The sequence below is a fragment of the Vespa crabro genome, chromosome 4 (assembly GCF_910589235.1).
Source record: "Vespa crabro chromosome 4, iyVesCrab1.2, whole genome shotgun sequence".
NCBI classification, from domain to species: Eukaryota; Metazoa; Arthropoda; class Insecta; order Hymenoptera; family Vespidae; genus Vespa; species Vespa crabro.
In genome coordinates this window covers 9,814,437-9,837,398 of record NC_060958.1, presented here as the reverse complement: position 1 = coordinate 9,837,398, position 22,962 = coordinate 9,814,437, and the positions used below count along the sequence as shown (strand labels likewise).

General features: G+C 27.2%; 7 protein-coding genes across 11 annotated transcripts in view; 5 read left to right on the top strand and 2 right to left on the bottom strand.

Moving 5' to 3' along the window:
* Nucleotides 1-52: 52 nt before the first annotated feature.
* LOC124423555 (alpha-1,3-mannosyl-glycoprotein 2-beta-N-acetylglucosaminyltransferase) lies at nt 53-3,680 on the bottom strand. Its single transcript, XM_046961384.1, has 11 exons — nt 3,469-3,680; nt 3,128-3,257; nt 2,725-2,833; nt 2,468-2,616; nt 2,077-2,301; nt 1,849-1,987; nt 1,549-1,777; nt 1,231-1,335; nt 1,029-1,119; nt 690-860; nt 53-619 (listed from the first exon to the last, which is right to left on the bottom strand). Exons 2-11 carry the CDS (start codon nt 3,230-3,232, stop codon nt 506-508), a joined length of 1,437 nt encoding a protein of 478 aa, XP_046817340.1. The 5' UTR covers nt 3,233-3,257; nt 3,469-3,680; the 3' UTR covers nt 53-505.
* Nucleotides 3,681-3,969: 289 nt separating this feature from the next.
* LOC124423553 (WD repeat-containing protein 6) lies at nt 3,970-8,488 on the top strand. The gene is made up of 12 exons (XM_046961383.1): nt 3,970-4,161; nt 4,251-4,428; nt 4,488-4,661; nt 4,765-4,912; nt 5,027-5,275; nt 5,351-5,762; nt 5,858-6,019; nt 6,088-6,494; nt 6,845-7,033; nt 7,104-7,615; nt 7,706-8,145; nt 8,212-8,488. The coding sequence occupies exons 1-12, from the start codon at nt 4,095-4,097 to the stop codon at nt 8,376-8,378; spliced, it is 3,105 nt and encodes a 1,034-aa protein (XP_046817339.1). The 5' UTR covers nt 3,970-4,094; the 3' UTR covers nt 8,379-8,488.
* Nucleotides 8,489-8,912: 424 nt separating this feature from the next.
* On the top strand, nt 8,913-9,916 carry LOC124423802 (trafficking protein particle complex subunit 5). The gene is made up of 3 exons (XM_046962009.1): nt 8,913-9,231; nt 9,302-9,611; nt 9,706-9,916. The coding sequence occupies exons 1-3, from the start codon at nt 9,065-9,067 to the stop codon at nt 9,802-9,804; spliced, it is 576 nt and encodes a 191-aa protein (XP_046817965.1). The 5' UTR covers nt 8,913-9,064; the 3' UTR covers nt 9,805-9,916.
* Nucleotides 9,917-10,017: 101 nt separating this feature from the next.
* On the bottom strand, nt 10,018-10,863 carry LOC124423807 (NADH dehydrogenase [ubiquinone] 1 beta subcomplex subunit 4). The gene is made up of 3 exons (XM_046962014.1): nt 10,635-10,863; nt 10,174-10,317; nt 10,018-10,115 (listed from the first exon to the last, which is right to left on the bottom strand). Exons 1-3 carry the CDS (start codon nt 10,764-10,766, stop codon nt 10,047-10,049), a joined length of 345 nt encoding a protein of 114 aa, XP_046817970.1. The 5' UTR covers nt 10,767-10,863; the 3' UTR covers nt 10,018-10,046.
* An 834-nt stretch (nt 10,864-11,697) lies between these two features.
* LOC124423798 (cathepsin L) lies at nt 11,698-15,032 on the top strand. The gene is made up of 7 exons (XM_046962004.1): nt 11,698-11,855; nt 12,890-13,001; nt 13,084-13,236; nt 13,322-13,525; nt 13,620-13,825; nt 13,895-14,046; nt 14,133-15,032. The coding sequence occupies exons 2-7, from the start codon at nt 12,906-12,908 to the stop codon at nt 14,339-14,341; spliced, it is 1,020 nt and encodes a 339-aa protein (XP_046817960.1). The 5' UTR covers nt 11,698-11,855; nt 12,890-12,905; the 3' UTR covers nt 14,342-15,032.
* LOC124423795 (codanin-1) lies at nt 14,885-18,674 on the top strand. 2 transcript variants are annotated; one of them, XM_046962000.1, is made up of 10 exons: nt 14,885-15,025; nt 15,234-15,585; nt 15,655-15,931; nt 16,081-16,241; nt 16,314-16,913; nt 16,978-17,217; nt 17,292-17,654; nt 17,736-17,901; nt 17,968-18,236; nt 18,307-18,674. In XM_046962000.1, exons 2-10 carry the CDS (start codon nt 15,304-15,306, stop codon nt 18,451-18,453), a joined length of 2,505 nt encoding a protein of 834 aa, XP_046817956.1. In that variant the 5' UTR covers nt 14,885-15,025; nt 15,234-15,303; the 3' UTR covers nt 18,454-18,674. The 2 variants fall into 2 exon arrangements, with proteins under 2 accessions (XP_046817956.1, XP_046817957.1); XM_046962001.1 differs by lacking the exon at nt 14,885-15,025 and having other exon boundaries at nt 15,186-15,585; nt 16,350-16,913.
* A 397-nt stretch (nt 18,675-19,071) lies between these two features.
* Nucleotides 19,072-22,962, top strand: part of LOC124423799 (latrophilin-like protein LAT-2) — a 45,134-nt gene continuing 41,243 nt past the window's right edge. For all 4 annotated transcript variants that reach the window (XR_006942163.1, XR_006942164.1, XR_006942162.1 and 1 more), the window contains exon 1: nt 19,072-19,537. The gene's annotated coding sequence lies outside the window, so the exon portion shown is untranslated. The remainder of the gene's footprint in view (nt 19,538-22,962) is intronic.

The window sequence follows — 22,962 nt, the reverse complement described above, 5'->3', positions numbered from 1 at the left end:
CTCATCTTTTGACCTTGTAAGTAATATAAGCAATTGTCATAAAAAATATATATTAAAGGGAACACCACCTGTACTTTATTGTAAATGGAAAAAAAATTCTGTTGATCTGTACACAAGGCAAAATGCATAAAACTTGCCGATAAAAAGAGTACGCACGGAATTGATATTTAAGATACAATACATTTGTATTTACAGTGTACATATAATTATAGTTAATTAATTTATATATGTACATATAAACGGTGGGTATGACGTTTGAGGCACTCAGCATTTCTCTCTAAATTCAACTAGTTCACCATAAAGCATCATGAAAGTAACAGTTCCAGACTTCATAAGAGAAACGATGTGCACACATTGGAAGCTCTGCTCTTGCTGTTTATTTAATAAGTATTTGGTATTATAGACTTAATCCCTTGTGACTCATATGTTCATTCAGTCTATCAATGACAAGGATAGATCCTTATGATATTTGCAGAATCTACAAATCATAATGATACATTATGTGTTAGCTCCATGTAATATCATAACCACTCCAATTTGTAGCTGGTGCCAAATGAACTCTTCTACCATTGTAAAAGAATGTAACAACACCTCGATATCCAGTTCTTGGTACACCGCTCTAAAATATTGATAATAATTTAAAATTTTAACGTAATTTTGGCAATAATTTGTCACATAGTTTTTATTACCTTAAAATCATCCATTAAACCAAGCATTTTTGCAGTATTTTTATATGACAATCGTGTATAATATAATATTCTAACAGGACCTGGTATAATTATATGTCCACTTTTTAATTCAGAATAAGTAATCACTGTAGAGTGGTGTACTTCATTCGTAAAAGATACATCATAATTATCCTGGAAAACACAAGAGTATTATCAAATTTTACAAAAGTAATCCTAAGAATTATGTTTATATATATATATAAAAGAAAAGAAAAAGAAAAAAGAGAAAAAAATAAGAGAAACATATTCAATATTTATCTAAAAGACACAACAGTCCTTTTATAATAAATTATTTCTTACTTTCAGCAAGTAGGTTAAATTCATCTTGGTAAAAGGCACAGATTTTTCATTCAGCTTGATAAATTTCAAATGTTTTTCAAAGAATAATCCACTATAAAATAAAACAATGTAAAATTAAAACATTTAAAAATGTTGATATATAATATAACGTTATTATTGAATAATTGCTATTTTTGAATGGAGTGAAAAACATTTAACATACTTGCTAACTCCAATTTTTCCAAAAGTTCTTGTTCTCGATATTTCTGGTCGAATACAGGCTCTATTTTTTCTCTGTTCTGGTTGTCTTATCCAATCATCCCAATACCTGTAATATAAATAAAATGTACTTCACAAAAACAATTCTGGAATTTACACTAGTGGAGATACATCTAATCTAATTTAATACTTTTTCTAATTTTTTATTTGTACATTATATATTTGAAAAAAAAACTCTTGTTTTCTATTTATATAGAAACTAAACAGTTTCAAAAAAAAATATACTGATAATGAGCTCTAACAATAAGCATATTTTGCTTACGATTTGGGCCATTTAGGTGCAAGCTCTTGCCATAACTGGCGTGTCAACATCCAGCCTAAACCAGGAAAAAAATCTGTCCTATATAGTAAGTGTGGTGCATGCTCATCCACCAGACCAGATTTACCATTATCGTTCCATGCCGAAACACACCACAAGGAACGATCAGACACTAGCAGAGGATAAGTACCCAGAAAGTACTCAAAAAAATCAGGAGCTATGTCCAAATCGTCTAAATATGTTTATAATAATTAAAACATCACACATTTCTTCTTTATGTATAAAAATATTAACTAAAAATACCTTCAACTACAATTGCTGTTTCATATCCAAGCTCAAAAAATACTTGATTTAGTGCCCATCCATAATGACGTGCAATTTTAAAGTATCCTTTAAACTTTTTTTCTTTAGGTGGAATGTCTATGTCTGATTGGTCAGGTTGCTGAAATAAATTATATGTCAACTATATAATATCTCCATAATAATAAAATATTTTTGCATAAGACCGTGATAAAAATTATAGAGCAGTACCCGAATGTGCAGTATTTTATCTCCATATTTAGAAATAACTTCTGCAGTTTGCTCATGTTCACAATCTTGCGACACAACAATTGGAAACTGCACTGCACTAGGTCTTAAGTTTATTAATTGATCTAAGCATCTTTGAACAGTGATGCGATTGCATGAGAAAACTAATACAGCTATTATTGGATCTCCATTTGGTAAAGATTTTTTTGATTTCATTGTTTCCTCTGTCTGTAAAAAAATTAAATGAAGTAAATGTAGGAAACGAAATGTAATTGAATATGTTAATGTTAGACACTTAATATACTTAAATAAATATAAGAAGGTCAAATATTTAAGAAACAAATTAAATTATCAATTACAATAAGGTATCAAGATAAAAATCTATTACAAAGACCTTTGTAGATTGTTGAAAATCCTTAGAATCTGTCCATTTTTCTTTATAATCATTCTTTTCAAGTTGTTGTTTAATATTACTTTCATGTTGTTCATTATTCTTTGGAATTGCTATTGTTGCACGAGTGATAATCAATTTCTCTATTAATTCTAAAGAAAGGGAAATATATAAAATAAATAAATTATATCCAAATTTAATGTAAAGCAATTAAACATTTAATTTAATATAAATATAGTTATGTTTTTCTATTTACTTACTTCTATGATGTTTATTTTCCTCAATATGTTGAAAAAATTCTTGGTTCACTGCAATTTGTTGCTTTACTCTTTGTTCCAATCTGCTAATTTGTTTTGAAAGTTTATTTTGCTATTGATAAATAATATTATTATTAATTTCATATAAAATACAGTACTATATATTCTTATTTTTGATTATTGAGTTATTTTTTTCATAAATAAATCAAGGATATGAAGTTAGTCTAAATTAATCTACTATTATCAGGTTTATGATAACACAGTTCCTATCAAATCAATTAAACAGATAATAAAATCTATATTCATTATTCTATATAATAATAATTCTGTATATTATATTTAAAAAATTGTTCAGTATTTTAAAATATATGAATGATTGAATTACAACAAATAATAACTTAACTACCTTTTCTTGATCCCTGCCTGATGGTTGATCAAGAAATAAAAAATATGTAATCACACCCCATAAGACGAGAGATCCAAAAATAATACCAACTGACCTGTTCCGCATGACAGAACCAGAAATGTCACCTCAACTGTAATAAATATTTAACATACATTAAACAATTAAAAATTAATAAAAATAAATAACAAAAATTTGTTTAATATTATTTTTATTGTCACTATTATAACTCCAATTTATTCTCAATAACTCCATATTTTTGTATATTTCATTTAATAATTACTAATAAGTTAATTAAAAAATAAACATAAAAGATATATTAAGCAGAATTATAGGTTACTTACCATTCTTTTACCGAAGGACTTTTCTACGATCCCTTAGGTAATCATGTATTAGTTGGATTGTACAAATGTAATCATATTTAGTATAGTGCATTGATAAGATTTTAAATTTAATTTTCTTATTTTATTTAGTTCTGACAAATCAGGAGTCAACGTATAAAATACAGTTAGATAGACTGGACACGACTGTCAACGTAATGTCACGCGTACCGATATCTTATACGCAATATAAAAAGTATTTAGTGCGATTCTCAATCGATTATGTTACAATCGATATTGTCATTTCGAGTTCAAAATGTTTATCTATTGATATATCGACTTTGTAATCGACTTTTCAAATCCCTGGAATGTCCATGTGTATGTTGTAAATCTATCATTCTAAATATTTCTTAATATGTTCTATGTAAAATGTTCATATAAAATAATGTGAAGTACAATTTTCATTTGAAAAATTAAAAATTAATTATATAAAATAATAAATTTAATAGTGGTTAGTAATTATCTTGACATCGAGATTTTATTTGTAACATACAGTTCTTAATTTTTTGTAAATTAATTTTTTAATTTTTCATAAAAACAAACTTTAAATCACGATACCTTCAATGAAATAATATTATTTTCTCATTAAAATGATTTCAAAATTGTTATGTACCGATGTTCTTGCTATACGTCCTATAGATGATTATATATTTGTAGGTTAGTGAACATTAAAAATTATTTTTAAAACAACTTGTCTTACGTTTTTTAAAAAATGTTCTTGTATTTTATTTTATATAATTTTATAGGTATAGGATCTATTCTACATATTTTCAAAAAACATGAAATTTACGAATTAGAGTACAAATTGAATTTTAATTCACATAATATTCATGGTATTCTTAAAGCATCTGATAATTATTTAATTGTATTTGGAGCTAAATGTTTGTGTATTTATGATATTGATAAAACAAACGATACAATACTGTAAGTATTTATATATTGTTTTCTTTCGCATATAAGATCTTCTAATTTCTATTTTTCAGACTAAAACAAACTTTTGATACAATTTGGTTTAATGATTGGATAATAACTGTTAAATGCTTGAATATTGATACACAAATATTTTTAATCATTTTATTTGCACATAATAATGTATATATATATGACATTTCTAACAAGAAGTACCAATATATATGGTGTGAGGAAAAATGTATACTGTATCCTTAATGTTACGTATTAAATAACATTACAAAAAAAGTATTACACAATTAAATAGCATTACAAAGCAATATTAAACTTTTTTTCTTAATCTATACATAGCTATGGTGGATCCATATCAGGTGAAACAATTCAAGATTTAGTAGTACTTAGTGGAACTGTGTTTCAGGAGATATTAATATGGAAACTAAACTATGGAACTATTCATGATAAAAATGTGAAAGTATTACATCGTTTAATTGGACACAAAGTTAGTATATAAATATTAATATTCATATAATTTTATGGTATAAAGTATATTAATATTTATATATTTTTATTAATGGTCAATATTTTAATAATTCTTGATAAATTTATATTGCAGGGGGTAATTTTTTCTGTTATTTATGATCCAAATACTTATTTTATCTGTTCTACATCTGATGATAGAACAGTTAGATTGTGGAAAGTTATGGACAACACATCATATTCAAATATAGATATGCCTTTGGCCTGTAAAAATTATATTGATTGGGAAAAAGCTGAAATTAAATTAGTAAAAACAATGTTTGGGCATGCTGCCAGAGTTTGGAGAGCAATAATTAGAAATGGTGTTCTTCTTACTATAGGTGAGGTAGGTGCATTCTTTCAAATGATGTCATACATAATAATAACAAAAAAATATTAATACCATTATTATATATTTTAGGATTCATTAATATGTATTTGGTCATTGAATGGTACATTACTTAATAAACTATTCGCACATCATGGAGCACCAATATGGAGTATTGATATTTCAGAAGATAATAAGACCATATTTACTGGTGGTGCTGATGGTGCAGTACATATATGGCCATTTATAAGTGCTCCAAGTAATAATTTACAGATAATATCATCATTTAAAACAGATCATGTTCCCAAATATATATCTTATTTAAACAGTGGAACATTATTAATTTTTCATGAAGGAGGCATGTTAACATGCTATAACAATGCACTTGTTCTTAGAGAGTCTTTGTATTTAGAAAGATATAGTACCTATTGCATAATGCAAATTTCATCATGTAGACGTTATATCAGTTTTGCATCAAGGGATGGATATATAACAATATACACAGGTATATATGTATATGTATATTTATGTAATAATAATATAAATTAAATTTTATTATTATTCATATATACTTATACTTTCATTATTTTATTATTATAGAAATAAACAATGAGAACAAAAAATATCTACATCAGATATTAGAGGCAAAAGTAATGGAATCAAAAATATTTTCTTTACAATGGTTAAAAGATGATAAAATTTTAGTTTGTGGAAAAAATGGTTGTTTACGAATATTTACCATTACACTTGATAGTATGTATAGTAAGTAGATATTCATGTTTATATAAAAGCTCTTATAGTTTATGTTATAATACAATTTTTTTACACAGATGAACTATACACTCATAGTGAATATACATTACCTCTAACTCGAGAATGTTGGGTAACAGCTGCTATAATTTATGAAAATTTACTTATATGTGGAGATAGAGCAGGAAGTCTTCATATTTTTGAAATGCACAATCAGTTTTTAAACAAAATAAATTTAGATAAAAATATTGGAAAGCCAATACAAACTATTTATAAAGCTCATGGAAAAATAGGTATCCAACTGTGTGCTGTTATGAAAAATAAATTGATAACAGGTGGACGCAATGGCATAATAAGATTTTATGATATTTGTTTGATTGAAAAAAAAAGCTTTTTACGTACTTTGTATTGCATAAAAATGCCTATGGATTGGATTAGTAACATATTAGACATTGGCAATGATATTCTTATAACTGGATTTAAAGAAGTATATAATCATGATAATATGTGTGTGTGTGTGTGTGTGTGTGTGTGTGTGTGTGTGTGTGTGTGTGTGTGTGTGTGTGTGTGTGTGTGTGTGTGTGTGTGTGTGTGTGTGTGTGTGTGTGTGTGTGTGTGTGTGTGTGTGTATTGTGATGAATCATAAAATAGCAATAAATAATTATAGCAAATATATCAACATATTACTTTCTCTTTACGTTTTTTGATAAACGTGTTCTTTTATTGCCTCATATCATCTAGCTAATCTCTATTTTATGACTCACATTACATAAAATATATATAATAAATTAGAATATGCAAGAAATATATATACTAAATTAATAAAATTTTTTATAGGTTGAATTTATTATATATAGTTTACATGATCAGAGAATAGCTTTAAAAAGTCCTTGTGGAGGTGGACATAGATCTTGGGATTGCATGGTATTATATGAAAATATTAAATTTGCATATATTAGAAATAAGCAAATTTATTTATCCAGTCATCAATTGAATTCTCTGTTTTTATCTACACCTACTATATTGGTATGTATTAAAAATATATTATAAAAAATATATGCATAATATATATTATAATGCTTTTGTATTATTTTAGAGTGGTTCTCATGTTAAAGAAATTTATAATGTACAACCTATAATGGATCTGACTGATCATAAGATTTATATATCTGGAGGTGAAGACTGCAAACTTCGTCTTACACAAATTTATAAATCAGAATTAAATAAGAAAAACTATACATTCAAAACACTAAGCATCATGGATGGACATATTTCAAGTATAAAGTCTATAGCTATTGTAAATTTAGAAAGTACAAAATTGAACAGCACATACTTAATTTTCTCATGTGGTGGAAGAGCTCAAATAAAATGTTGGCAAATGGATATAAGATGGGATAAAGATTTGTTATCCAATGAAAATATTTCTTGTCTTGATCTAAATGGTCATATGCTGTTTGGTAAAGATCAGAACCGTAGAAAACATTGGCAAAAAACAAAGCAATCTTACGCAATTGAACCTGAAACTCGCTATATGGATATTAAAACCTATTGTCCTTATAAGTCAATTTACATATTTCTACTTATAGCCTGTGCTGATGGATATTTAAGGTGATATTCTCACAAAGTCAAAAAATAATCTATTTTGTTATATAATATATTTATGATTATTTTATATATTGATTTATATTTCTTTTATAGGATATTCATTTATAATATCGTTACAAAAAATATTCATCCTATATTATATACTAAATGTACTCCTCGTTGCATTTTAAAAGTGCATGTCTTGGAATTTAAAAAAAAAATAATTATATTGACTATGTCTACTGATGGTATTGTACGTTATTTTAATTTTACTGACATTTTTTCTGAAGCATTTAAAAACGTAAGCACAGATCATTCTAGTCTAAAAAACATTGATATAATGCCTTTTGCATCAATGCAGTTACATCAATCGGGCATTAATAGTTATGATTTGAAATGTATAACTGAAGATGAATATCTTCTAGTTACTGGGGGTGATGATAATCTTCTCTGTCTTGTTTTATTTCAAATTTTTATTTTAGAAGACAAAACTGTTTCTGTAAAAATATTATCAAAACACGAAACTTCATCTGTACATTATGCACAAATTACAGGTGTGTGCGTACATTGTATTATATAGAAATATAATACGTAAGTACTATATTTTATTGTTTTTACAGGTGTTAAGTTAACCAATAACAAAATATTTAGTGTTGGTATAGATCAGCAAGTTATTACACATACTTATTCCTGCACAAATAATAAAATATTAGCCCAAGTATTATCAACTGAATTAACATCTATATCAGATGTACAAGGAATGGTATTATCAACTTATATAAAGTAAGACTCATATTTTATATATTTTTTATAAACACTTCTAAAAAAATTATAACGTAGATTAACCACATATCAAAAAAAAAGGAAAAATTCAATGTATACAGTATTTAAAGAAACAATATTATTTCAGGTGTAATGATATCTTTTTATGTATATATGGAAATGGTTTCGAATTTTTATCTGTTTAAAATGATATAAAGTATATGTATATTTTACAATATGTATTACGTAAACATGTACATTTGTAATATAATATAAATACAAATTTTATTTGTAGATACGTAAATTTGATAAAATTATATAATAAAAAAAAAAAAAAAAGAAAGTTATATTAAATATATTTTTTTGTACCCATCAACCTACAAATATATAGAATGATAAAAAACTTAAGAAGTATTATAATTATTTATAATAATTTAACTATTTTTACAGCTTTTAGTAAAAAATATTCAACTATGGAATATCAGTATTTAATTATGAAAAATAGAAAGATTGCTTTGTTGCATATATATCCTTCATGCTTCAGGCGTATATGAAATATATAAACGCTTTCTTGATGCCAAACGTTAGGTTTATGAACTTACCTTCATGAATTGTTTTGGATCTACTGTCAAATCATTGATAATTATACCAAAAATATCATTCATAAAGAAATTTTTCATTATTTAAATTTTTGAAAAGAATAATTTTATAATGTCAAGTATTACAATTTCGGCAGTCCGACCACGAACAAGTATCCTAGATAGATCTTTGAGTAAAGGAAAAGGAGAGGTTAGCTTAAGTTGCTTTGCTCTTTTATTTTCAGAACTTGTACAATATTGTCAAAATCGTGTTTATACTGTACCAGAATTACAAAATAAGTAAGTACTCGTGTTATGATTCTTCAAAAGTAAACTTGTAAAATTTTATTGTTCTACTTTAATCAATTAGGTTAGCTGAAATAGGTTCTGAGATTGGACATAGAATTACTGACCTTCTTGTCATAAGAGAAAAAGGTGGGAAACGTGAAATTAAACTTTTAAACATATTATTGTTTGTTAAAAGTACATTGTGGAAATCGTTATTTGGTCGTGAAGCTGATAAGTTAGAACACGCAAATGATGATGAACGAACATATTATATTATAGAGAAAGAAGCTTTGGTGAATAAATTTGTCTCAGTTCCGAAAGATAAAGGAAGCTTAAATTGTGCATCTTTTACAGCTGGAATTGTTGAAGCTGTTCTTTGTGATTGTGGCTTTGTAAGTATAATATCACCAAGTATTATTCTTTACATTTTTATTTTTTTTTATTATCTATATAAATTAAATTACTTATTGTATTTTTTTATTTCAGCCAGCTAAAGTTACTGCACATTGGCATAAGGGAACAACTTATATGGTGAAATTTGATGATTCAGTCATAGCACGTGATAAACAACTAGAAGATCGATAATAAAAAGAAAATTTCTGCAATAAATTATATTTAATTGTAATATAATATAATTATAGTAAACATATGTAATATGTAAAATCAACTTATAGTTCCAATTAAAGATAAAATAATTCTTTTTTTTTTTATAGATATTTTTTTCTTTATTTATATTCCCTTTATTTATACATATAATATTACATCTCAATCTCTACATTACTTTTGTTTATTTGTATTGAACTGTATTAGATATATTTTTTTTTTTTTTAGTGGAATTTAAACATTCTATCGACGTATTTTACTTGACCTGTACGGTAAAGTTGTTCCTTTCGATCCTACAAATAAGATAAATTGTATAGATAAAAAAATATGTTATTAAAATTTTAGACATACCTTGGATTTTTTTAAGAAGGCTCCTACACTAAAAAGTAGACCTCCCACGATGGTATACATTAATAAGGTATTAAGAGGAGTTTGTATGAAAATATGTTCAAGCTGTACTCTTGTAGCATAGAATCGTAGCCATCCTTTATCTATCTATATTTAAATATATGCTTATAACATAAGTAAGATAAATTTTCTTATATTTATTATTTTTATTGTAAATAATTATTTAACTTGTGTTATAGAAAATGATCATTATATAATATTATAATCATTATATAATATTATATATTTTTAATATGTTAAAATAATAATAATATTAATAATAAATAATGTGTGAATTTCAAGAAAAATAATGCTATATATATCTTATACAATCATGTATCATAACATAACGTTATAATAAACTTTTTGATACTCCTGAAAGTAGATAATTTTATAGGTTAGGTTTATTCACTGAAATTACGTACAATTGGTTCAATTCGTCGAGGATCTTGTATCTCCTTTAAGTATTCGTTTCTTAATTCTAAACGTCTGGAAGCTTTCCATTCTTTAACTTCTTGATCTTCCTTCGAAAGATCGTATATCTTGTTTTCAGACATAATTCTTATCCGTGTAAATTCCCTTAGAACATACTCGAGAATAACTCGCAATAAGTTGATATATTCATGGGTTACGGTGTTAAGATAGATTTGATTGATATTTAATTTTATATGAGTATGTTAAATTCGCAAAATTTAATAAAATTATAAATAATATAAAAGATAAAAATTATAAAGTTTACATATATTTTCCTTATAAAACGTTATTTTTTCGTAAATTTGTTTAGTAAGTTTTTCTGCGTTAAAAGATATGTAAAAGATTGCTTTCACGCAATTGCTTAATTAGTAATATTGATTAAAAATGTGAAAAGTTAATATTTTTATTAATAAACTATAAATACATATATATATTTATTTATTTATATTTATATAAATAAGTACTTCAGTTTACTTTAATCGTACGATTTAATTACGTCAAACTCTTTAAATAAGTCGAATGTAATTTTTATCCTTAATTATCACAAATCAATATTACCATATAAGAATATTTAAAAAATATGTTAAATCAGCATTAATGTTATTAAAAGATAACAAACTATAATATAAATAATATTTTAACTACAGCAATAGCCACTTGCGTGGATAAATATTTTATAAATTTGTACGCTAATCTAAGAAATGTAAAAATCAGTATGTCAATTGATCATGGTCATAGTAGTTCATTTATGAGAAAAAATAATTATTCCAATTATTCTTTTGTTCGGGATATAAAATTACTATCACATATATCTGTATAGTTATGAATATTTGAATCATATTCAAATATCGTATGATTTAAATTCTAGAGAACTATATAGATTATTCGGTATTCCAAGTCACATGAAACGTAATAAAAAAGAATTTATCAAATGAACATATTATGAAATATCATGTTGATATTATACGTAGAAACAAAAGATAAAATCACCATATGCATATTGGACAAAGTAAAGTTAGAGGATAAAACCAAATGAATCACGTGATGTAGGGGAGGTTTCGTATAACACGCGTAGCATCGTTCTTTCACTTCATAAGCATCGCAACATTCAGCGACGACGTTTCGTTTATCGTTCTTATTTTATATTTTCAAGTGATTCTTTGTGCATTGTGGTAAGTTTTTTTATATATATATATACATATACGCACGACTAAACAGTCTTTGTTCAATTGTGAATACATACAAATATCTAATCTGACTATACGTATGACTCATGTATTATATCTGTAAAATATCATCAAATGACATTTTACAGATATCAATTAAAAACTTCTTGTTTATATTATTACTAATTTTATATATTAACAGATATTTTTTTACGACGAAGTCGTTTGCTTTCTAAATTATTTTCTTTTCTTACACGAAATCAATTGTTATTTTCTTTTCCACACTTAATCAAACATTAATCTTCACTTTCTTTGTTGTACCATATCAAACTAGTACCATATTTACGAGTAGAAATTATGATCTATAATAGAAAAATTTATTAAAATGACAAATATTCAATTGCCTAGTTACATTATAATTAGAAAATACATTTTATGAATAAATTTTAAAGAAGTAAAACAAAATGGAAGACGCAAAAACTTTCATGCCATAAATGTGTTCATGATTTGCAATGTCTCAACTTTACACAATAATTTTTATTTTGTTATAAGGAATGATTAAATTAATAAAATTTCCGCCATGCATCAAGTTTATTTTAATTTGAAATTTTCCTTAGTTTTTTAAGAATGTGAAAATTATGGATAATTGAAGTATGAACGTACCTTTTCCTTATACGATTTAATGACTGTCGCAATAATGATCACACACGTATCAAAGAAGTTAGAATCGTTTAGTCGTTGAAAATAATTTCGTTGTTTTATATTTTTCATGTCGTCTTAATCTTTAAAAGTGAATTTTAATACTTATTGTAGTTAATACGTCTTATAAACGTAAAATTAAAATTTAGGTTAGCTGTTTTTATTTATTTTTATGGGAAAAATAATATAATATAAATAATATAATTAACAATTCCAAATAATAAAAATATTTTCTATTAACCATGCCATTGCATTTTATGTATTATTAAATATCTTTGAGCTTGATTAAAACTATATATAATATTAATTATGATTAGTATATAATATTGTATTTTTTTCAGTTCAATTTATACAGCCATGAAGATATTACTGGTCTTCCTACTTTCAGCGGTATTTGCTGTTCAAGCTATTTCATTTTTTGATCTTGTTTTAGAAGAATGGACAACATATAAGGTATTTATGTTACATTAAAAATAAAAATTTATTTTTTCAATTTTTATTGATACTTTTTAACATCAAATTTTACCTTTGATAGCTTGAACATAGTAAGAATTACATATCTAATGCTGAGGAAAAATTTAGAATGAAAATATATATGGACAACAAACATAAAATTGCATTACATAATCGTAAATATAAGTTAGGACAAGTTGGTTACAAATTAAAAATGAATAAATTTGGTGATATGGTAAGTAATAAGGATTTTGCACCAAAGTTTGATTGATGTAATATTTCTGATCTCTAATATATATTTAAAAAAATTAATTTTATAGCTTCATTATGAGTTTGCACAAACAATGAATGGTTTTAATAAATCAACAAATCTACAATTAAGAGCAGAAAGAAAACCTGTTGGTGCTACATTTATTGAACCAGCAAATGTAGTATTACCAGAATTTGTAGATTGGAGAGAAAAAGGTGCAGTTACTCCTGTTAAAGATCAAAAAGCTTGTGGTTCATGCTGGGCATTTTCAACGGTATTTATTTGTCTTCTAAAAAATTAACTTATTATTAATCTTATTCATATAAATATTTTTAAGATTATTAATTAATAATACAATTCTCTTATAGACAGGTGCGTTGGAAGGACAACACTTCAGACAAACTGGTGTTTTAGTGTCTTTAAGTGAACAGAACTTAATAGATTGTTCTGCAAAGTATGGTAATAATGGATGTAATGGTGGTCTTATGGATCAAGCATTTCAATATATTAAAGATAATAAAGGTCTTGATACAGAAAAAAGTTATCCATATGAAGCAGAAAAAGAAAATTGCAGGTAAGTAGTGAATTTTTTTATGAAGACAAAATTCGTAGATTAAAATATATTTATTACTTTGATTTATAGGTATACTCCATCTAATAGTGGTGCCTATGATATTGGGTACGTAGATATTCCAGAAGGAGATGAAGATAAATTAAAAGCTGCTGTTGCTACTATAGGACCAGTATCTATAGCCATTGATGCCTCTCATCAATCCTTCCAATTTTATTCTGAAGGTTGATTCTATATTTTTTAAATTTGTTTCTTTCTATCATACTAGTTAATTTTGCTTTTACGAATTAATAGTTTTATAAAAATGTAGGTGTTTATTATGAACCTGACTGCTCTTCTACAAGTTTGGATCACGGAGTATTAATAGTAGGATATGGAACTGATGACAATGGAGATGATTATTGGTTAGTAAAAAATAGTTGGGACACAACTTGGGGTGATAAAGGATACATAAAAATGGCCAGAAATAAACAAAATCATTGCGGTGTAGCTACAACTGCCAGCTATCCACTTGTTTAAACAGCCATTCATGCAATTAATGTTGCTGGGAATCAAGTCTTCATAACAACTGTAAATAATTAAAAAATTTTATTAAAACTGAAGCATATAATTTTAGTGAACAACAACATACCTTTAAATTTAGAATTTAGCAGTTATTATCAATATTTGTTTTTCTTCTCTATTATAATTTTTGTTTATAAGCAAAAAAAGTTCATATTTTCATTTTGGAATATAAATATGTTATGCATACATGCGTGTGTATAAATTATTATTATTGTCATTGACATTAGGTGAACCGTATTTTGTGTTATGTGCATATGTACAAGCGTATGTGTGTATAGAAATAAAAGTAAGCACGTAATGCAATGAGAAATAATAGTAGCACTTATGATAATCCTTTAAAATTTTACAATTTTATTTTTTACGTTGCATATATATATACGCTTGTCTTTAATATTTTATATTATTATAAGTATCGATATTTATATGTTTGAAGATATAGTTTTGAAATATGCGTTTATGTATATTGCTTCTAATTGCATATAGCTACTATCAGATGGCGCTAGAGTAACTTGTTTCTATATCAAGGGAGATCTTTCATTTTCATTGTAAACAAGCAACTATAAATGTCTGACAATACACGTTGAAATACGATAAGGGACCAATATGTAATGTTTACAGTGATAAAAATAAATATGAATGGTCAGTATAGTATATCTAATATTTAATATGTGTTACTCTGTGATACATATTTAGATGTCCTCAGATTTTATTTTATACATAGAAATATAACGTATGTTTCGTGAACATAACCTGCAAAAGTTTATCTAAATGAATGTGTTTACAACAGTTTGGTTTAAAGAGTGAAGAATATAGTTGTATAACTACCATAAAATATTTGTTTATATAGATATATGTAGGACATGTTATATACAATTAAGAAGATTTTTTTATGATCATTTTTGTAAATATTATCTGCAATGGGAGAGGTGAATGTATGCTTTCAAATAGACACTGATAATCGTGAAAATTTTCCATCGGGACTTGCATTTCAAACTTTTCGGAAACAAAGAGATACATTTTATGAAATTTTGAGGATATGGGAGCAAAATCATTTGGTACCAGGATGGGCTTTCCAGGTAGCCTTAGGAGGAAAGATACGAACAATGCTCACGCTACATAGTGATGCTACTAATTATTCTCACTTTGCAAGATTATTTAAATCTCAACTCCTTATTTCATGTATACAAAAAGGGGAACAAGTAAGTTATATATAAATTATTGTAGTAGAACTTCAATTCATTTATGTTGTAAGTGACAATTGTTTTCAGGAAGATGTAGTTGATGATGATAATATAAGTATTCTTGAAACATTAAAACATGTTAATCCGCAAAAGTTGACACAGCTTAGAAAAAGATTGGTTACACCTTTATCATCCCAAAATAATGTTTGTGGTCCATCTTTCCCTGGTACTCAAGAATTTTTTAGAGATTTCATATTACATGCATTTAATCCAATATTTTATACACATTTAGAAAATTGTTTAGTACATGAAATTATGGAGTTAAATGAGACTCAATTTATTGGCAGTGAAATAGAAGATTCAGGTATTCTTTATATATAAATTAATATAAATTTATCTCTCTCCCTCCCCCCTCCTCCCCTCCCTCCTCTCTCTCTCTATTTGTAAGAAATGTAGATAATAAATAAATAAATAAATATATATATTTTATATATATTTATATACATATTTTAGAAACAATAGTAGATGAGCAAACACAACGTACTTTCATCACTTGTGTATCAAGTTTAAAACTACTTGCAAAAATGTTGGGATTACTTGTATCTTTACCATATAGATTAGAATCAGGTGCTAGTAAAGAAATCATAACAGCACAAATTGAGATTAGAAGTAGTGTAAGTTATATATTTAATATTAATTAAATTAAGTATATTGTATATAATACAACAAAAAATTATTCTTCATAGGTTGTACCATCATTAAATTTACAAATTTGTCTTCAGAATGCAATAATAGAAGGAAAAATGTCTTTAAGTATACCTTGGATAGTGAAGTACCTAGCAATGATGGATATTGTATCTCTTCGATTACCATACTATAAACCAGTCTTAGAATTACTATATTATATTTATAGGAGTGTCAGTACTTACGATTTTACTTCTTCTGACAGTCTTATGTCTCAACAGACTGCTCTTTTACTTAAATCTACGTTGAACTGGTTTTTTGAATTACCAAATTTTCCTAAAGATTTTTGTTTAACTTGGCAAGAAATATATCAAACAAAAGAATTAAAAACTCGGAGGCAGTTTGATAAAATGTTAGCACAGACATATGATGTATTGTCTGTAGAATCTGTTGTTTCCGTTAATTCTACTAAATATTGTTTAGATAAATTAGATATAATAGATGATTCAGTTCTTTGTAAATGCTGTCCTATAACTGACTTAAAACTACATACTGTGTTAACAAAAAATATAAAACACAATACGCGAGGTCCAAATAAACACATAACACCAGTTTCTAGTCAACTTCATAAATTTGGCACTAATAGCAGGAAACATTTAGAGGTAATTGAGATATTGTAAAAGAAATATTGTAATTTCTATATTGTCGTTACAATTCTTAATACAGTTGCAGTTAGAGGAAGCTTTTTTTCATGGTCAACCTGCTTCAACTCGGAAAACCGTCGATTTTGTCTCTGAGAGAGTTGCATCTACTTGTGTGAAGCATATTTGTAATACATTATTGGTATCTGCAAGAGAAACAAATTTAAATGCTTTTAGAGAACTTATGAAAAAAAAGTATAAAGAAAAGTATAAAGAAACACAAGCTATGACAAATGGTAGTAATGCAGATATTAGTGAATTCAAGGTAAGTTTTTTGTTACTTCATACTGAAAATAGTATTTTACGTATTTTATATAACTTTTATATCTTTTATTTTAGTTGTCATTAGTAAAGGAAATGACTTTGTTAGCTGCTAGTGCTTCCAAAAATTTGAAGGAACAGTGCGAAAGAAGCATTCCTCAGCTCTGTGAAAATCGAATTGTGAAATCTATTGAATCACTTTTAGCAGAAGATTCTTTATTACCTGTTAAAGAAATGTGTATAAAAATAGCAATCAGAATAGCCATAGAACGTATAAATCAGTGGATACAGTCTCATATTGTTGGTGGCTCATTGTTTACTAAGGATATGGAGTTAGAAATTAATAGATTTTTAAGAAATAATAACACTGTATCTTTAATACAAAAAAAAGTTCATAATTCAGCAGCTCCTACTCCAAGCGATGTCATAGATGAACTTAGAGTATGTATTTTTTATATTTGTTTTTTTTTTTTTATTTAATAAGCAAAGTAATAATTCACAATGTTTAATTTCTTTTTATAGTCACTGATATGGGACATTATAGATAATAATGGGAAAAATTTGACTATAACTTCAATGACAATTATTCTAAATAAATTGTATCAAACTTTGAATGAAAGAGCTGATCTAGTGACAGGACCAGAGAAAATTTTGTATTTATTGAGCGTTGATTTTTCTTTGTTTCTGGGTAAGATTAAAATGATTTATTTTAAAAGTATAATGTAATATTTTATAATATGTTATGTATTTGTAGTTGCACATAGAATGGATCTATTTACGCAGGATATTCAAAAATTGATAATTAAGATATGGACTATAAACAATTTTAAGATATTTGAAGCAGATACTCCTATGTTGAGATTGTTGAGCCCAAGGAACGTTATGTTACTTGCACAACCAGAAACTGATGGAAGCTGGTTGACGTGTGGAAAATTTCTAAGAAGATTATTGGAGGAAAGTGTCCTTGATATAGAATTTTTGAGCGATCAGTATGTGGCATTATTTAGGCACGATTGGCCTGTAGTAAGTTTTCAGATTTTCTAAATGAATTTCATTTTACATGCTTCCATTTAATATTATCTATTCTTTACAGCCTATATTAAAACAATTATCAATGTGCCTTAATGAAAGTATTGCGGGTTATAAATCGACAGATGAGAAAACAGAAAAAGTTAGGTATTTGCTTGGGTGGATAGCAGAGACCTGTCGTGAAATAGAAATTGGTGATGATTTCTTGTAGATTAATTCTTTCGATATATTCTATTGATATATTTTAAATTCCAATTTGTTAAGAATTTTTGTAAACTATATAAATTTTATAAGTGTACATTGTTTATTCTTATGACAACAGGAGGATACTATACTACTGTTTATTTTATTTTTATGAGAAGAATACCTCTCAATTTGTATGTATACTTGTTGTAAATCAATTTCTCAGAAAATTAATTCTTCTATTTGAAATAGCTGTATATTATTGCACCGTCATCTATTTTATAAACAGAATTATGCTACGTATTTTAAAATAAAAATGTTATATTTTTCTTTTACACCTTTTTTTTGTTGTATGTAAATTTGCACTCATTGCATATAAGTATATTGAAAAAAATCAATAGCATTATGAAAATGGCATTGCTAATAAGTTATAAGAATTTTTTGAAAAATAATAGAAAAATGATCTGTAAAAAGACATAAGGAAAAAAATTTAGATCGTCATACATACGTAAATAGTTCATAAATTTGGCGGGTCGGTAACCGGCTCAAGCGTGATTGGATGGACTCGTTGATTGGTTGGAACATATGCGCCATATCTATACAGTGAGTAAAGTAGGAACAAAAAGTGGCGGTCAGTCGTGAACCGCGCGTCACACGGATAGGAAGTGGTAGTTTAGTCTAATACTTTACTGTAATATCATTTTCGATTTTTAATAAAATATCATTGACTTTTTTTGATCGAAATAAACAAGAATATTTGATAACAATACGGAATCGTATATGACAAATACAAGAAAATCATTTATAGAAACGACGTTTTCTAATGTGTCTTGTTATGAATAGAATAGCAATAGAGTCTTAACGATATTAATAGAAACAGATGATTAGCGTGTATTCTCATTACTTTCCATTTTAATTATTCGTAATCTTTAAAAGAGGTGAGACATAAGCGTTTCAAGATTGAAGATGATGTGCGCGCAATAAATTCAAGCAGTTCAACACGTGCTCGTGCGTACACGTGGACTCATCGAAATGTGAGATAGAAGAGCATAAGAGGAAGTCGATTGTCGGGTGCTGTCGATGCGACGTCAAACATTTTTGATCATCGTCAAGTAAGCAAAACAGATAACAAAACGTAAAACGAAACGAAAGTCCTGCCCATGTTTTTTCTAATTGATTCGTATGATAGTGAAAGATAAAAAATTGAGAAAAATTTTAAACATAAGTAATTCGATGTTTTATATGGAAATGACTTTTGGTATCGATTTATATTTTTACTTTTATTTATTTCTTTTTTTCTTTTTTATCAACCTTATTAATATATGTATAAAGGATAAATGATTGATAATTTTAATTTTCATTATCTCTTGCGTATGTTATGCGTAAATAATAATTTTCCTGTCAGGACTCATTACTCGAAAAAATTTTGCAGGAAATAAATATTTACGTAAGCATAGCTATAAAATAAATAAACTTATCGATATGATTTAATGTAACTTCAAGAAACCTTTTTATTTCGTTTCGAAGCGGCACGCGAGTTTAACGAGGTTGAAAACTTTCAAATCGATTTTTAATGTACGTCGATCGATAAAAGTTTTGCATCGGGTGAATGAAAAAAGAGAAAAGAAGGGGTTAGAAAAGGCGGGAAAAGGGAAAAGGAAGAGTGCATCGTTCCGAACTGCGCGTTCTCGTGAATCGAACTGGAAGCCAAACACTGTTGAGGTTACAAAAGTGTAAACGATCACCGAATCGGTGTATGACAAAATACGTAAAGCGAATAAGGGTTATGTATGTAAGTACGTACAAGTGTAAACATACTAAACGAAAGAACGTTTTTCGCTCAATGCGTTCCTCTCCCTTTTGCAGACTCTTGAAATTGCTAAGACGCTATCGCAAATATCCATCTTATCTTTTACAATATTACTCTTTTCTTCTTAATGAAAAAGATCACTAGATTTTATTATGTTTACGTGGAATACTTTTGTACGCATGAGGAAGAAACATTTTTGACGACAAAATACTACACATATATGATTGCAGTGAAAAAGTTTTGAGAATATAAAAGTGTCTCTTGTGTCTCATAAACATATCTCTTTGTTATTTAACTTTTGCCCTTCTACGACTTTGTAGAGATTCGAAGTAGGCCGATATTTTTCTAATATTTTAATGTCCAACTTTAAGACAAGGTTTTTTTTTTTTAAGACTATAATTCTTCTATTGGATAGATTCGTCCGTGGTATTTATTGTACGAACCATTCAATTTTAGATTTCGCGTATATGTATTAGTTTTACATGTCGTTCCTTGGCATCGAACCAACTTATTTCCACGAAAGAACATCCTATTTCGAAAATTGCAATCTGGTTTATATGCTCGAATCTCGTAATTTAATTCTTTATATCAAAGACGCCGTATGCTCAAATAAGTTTGTTTTACGTTTCGCTATTTATATATTTGTCGCGCGTTTTAAATATCACGCAAAAGATCGAAAAAGTTATACGTTTTTTTCCTTTCTTTCTTTTTTCTTTATTTTTCTTTTTTTCTTTCTTTCTTTTTTTTCTTTTTTTTTTCTTTTTTCTTTTTTTTCTTTTTCTATAGAAAATTTTTCCTCGAGATCAAACGATAAGATTTCGCGATACATATCAGGTTCCATAAAAATAATATAGACTCGTTTCGAAACTTAGTCCCCAGGATTTCGAACTTTTGAACAGCTTGTAAATTTCTCGATCGTTCCATGTTAACATTAGACTTTTTGGAACTCGTATTTCGCATTACGACAATAACTCAAACGATTATGGCACTTTCGAAAGTTATTACTCTTGCTTGGTAGGAACTTCGCAAGAGTCAACCACTTTTTCAACTATACTAAATAATGTAAAATAATGTTTGATAAAATTAATTTTTATATTACCAGTCTTTCCTTTAATTGTAAAAGGGGGCTAAACAATGTAAGATTTGATTGTAAAGATAAAGGTAATATGTCCGAAGTCGAACAATGTTAATGTTAATTACTATTTTATAAAGGAGGAAAATTAAATTTTCATCTTTAAGAATGGCTCTTACGGAAAGGATTAAAGTGGATTTAATTGCGTTATATTTCTATTCGAATAAAATTGGATCGAAGTATTTGTTTTTTCTTTCTTTTTTTTTTTTTTTTTCATTTTTTTTTCCATGTCCTTGAAAAGAAAAAGACACGATCTCTCGTCTCTCGGCAAGTAAATTTAATAACAATAAGAACATTCGAACGAAACGAATAAAAGAAACGAATTATGATTGTCACAGAACGAAAATGGAAACGCGAATTTCACGCGGCGCTTTCGATGGATCACTACGGTAAAATCTCGATGAAATTGCTTTTCGTGATTCGATCCGTGATTTCTTTAGAAAGGGGCAACCATCGTTGTATGACGCCTAGGAAATTACTTGTTTTCATAACCTATATTTCGCAAAATATTACCGGGTTTCCCCCTCTCTCTCTCTCTACCCCTTCCCTCCCCTCTTTCTCTCCCACTCTTTCATTTTTCTTTCTTTTGTACATAAAGGAGGTCGAAATGCTTCATGTGCATTTTTCTTTATTCGATCGTGAAGCAAATTTATTTTGAAATTTACTCGCACGGATATTATTATTACTTTTTTTTCTTTTTCTTTTTTTTTTTTTTCTTTTTTGGGGAGTAAAAGTTGTAATAGAAGAATATTGATTGATTGACTTTCTCGATCATAAGGATGGATAATTGATACAGAGTAAAGAATTTATTAAATCTTCTAATATGTGCATCTTGAACCTTTTAATATTTTCGTTTTTTCATTAATAAAAAAGATAAAATTCACTTCTCGAGTTTGAGATAAAAAATTTGACGTTCCTTTTCTTGTCTTATTTTCTTTTTTTTTTTCTGTTTTCCCTCGATTTTATTCGTTCAATTTTATTCGAGTTTCATCGAGGTTTAATGGAACCACGATTTCAACTTTACTCGTTTGTCGTTTATCGCCTTAAAAGCCGAGCGATTCGTCGAACGATTGACCGAGAGAGAGAGAAAGAGAGAAAGAGAGAGAATGAGAGGAAGAGAAATAAAGGTGAAGAGTGGATTCTAAATGGACGAATAAGGTCGTGCTCGATATCGATCCTAAGCATCGTAGGGTGCTAAGACACTCTTTGATCAATTAATGTTCCGGTAGTAGCAGTGGATGAAGTGTCATTGCGCTCTCTCGCCTTATTCAGTATTAAATTTTCCACGTAAGAAAGCAACTGAACATTAAATATTTTTCGTAGTAACTATTAGTTTCTTCGTTCCATTAGAAAAGCATACATACGTATCGTAGTAAAAGCTGAGAGAAATGCTCACGCGCGCACTTTAGTTCGTAGAAACTTTAGGTGAGCTTGTTGATGCTCGTAAATTTCGATTAGCGGTAAAAGCAATTAGGCCGGTACCATCTTCCTGGTTATATGATGTCTATATAAATACACCGCAGTATTCGCTATTTTCTCATATTTCCAGCTACGTCAGTAATATGCTCATGGTAAAATGGAAATAAAGGGAGTGT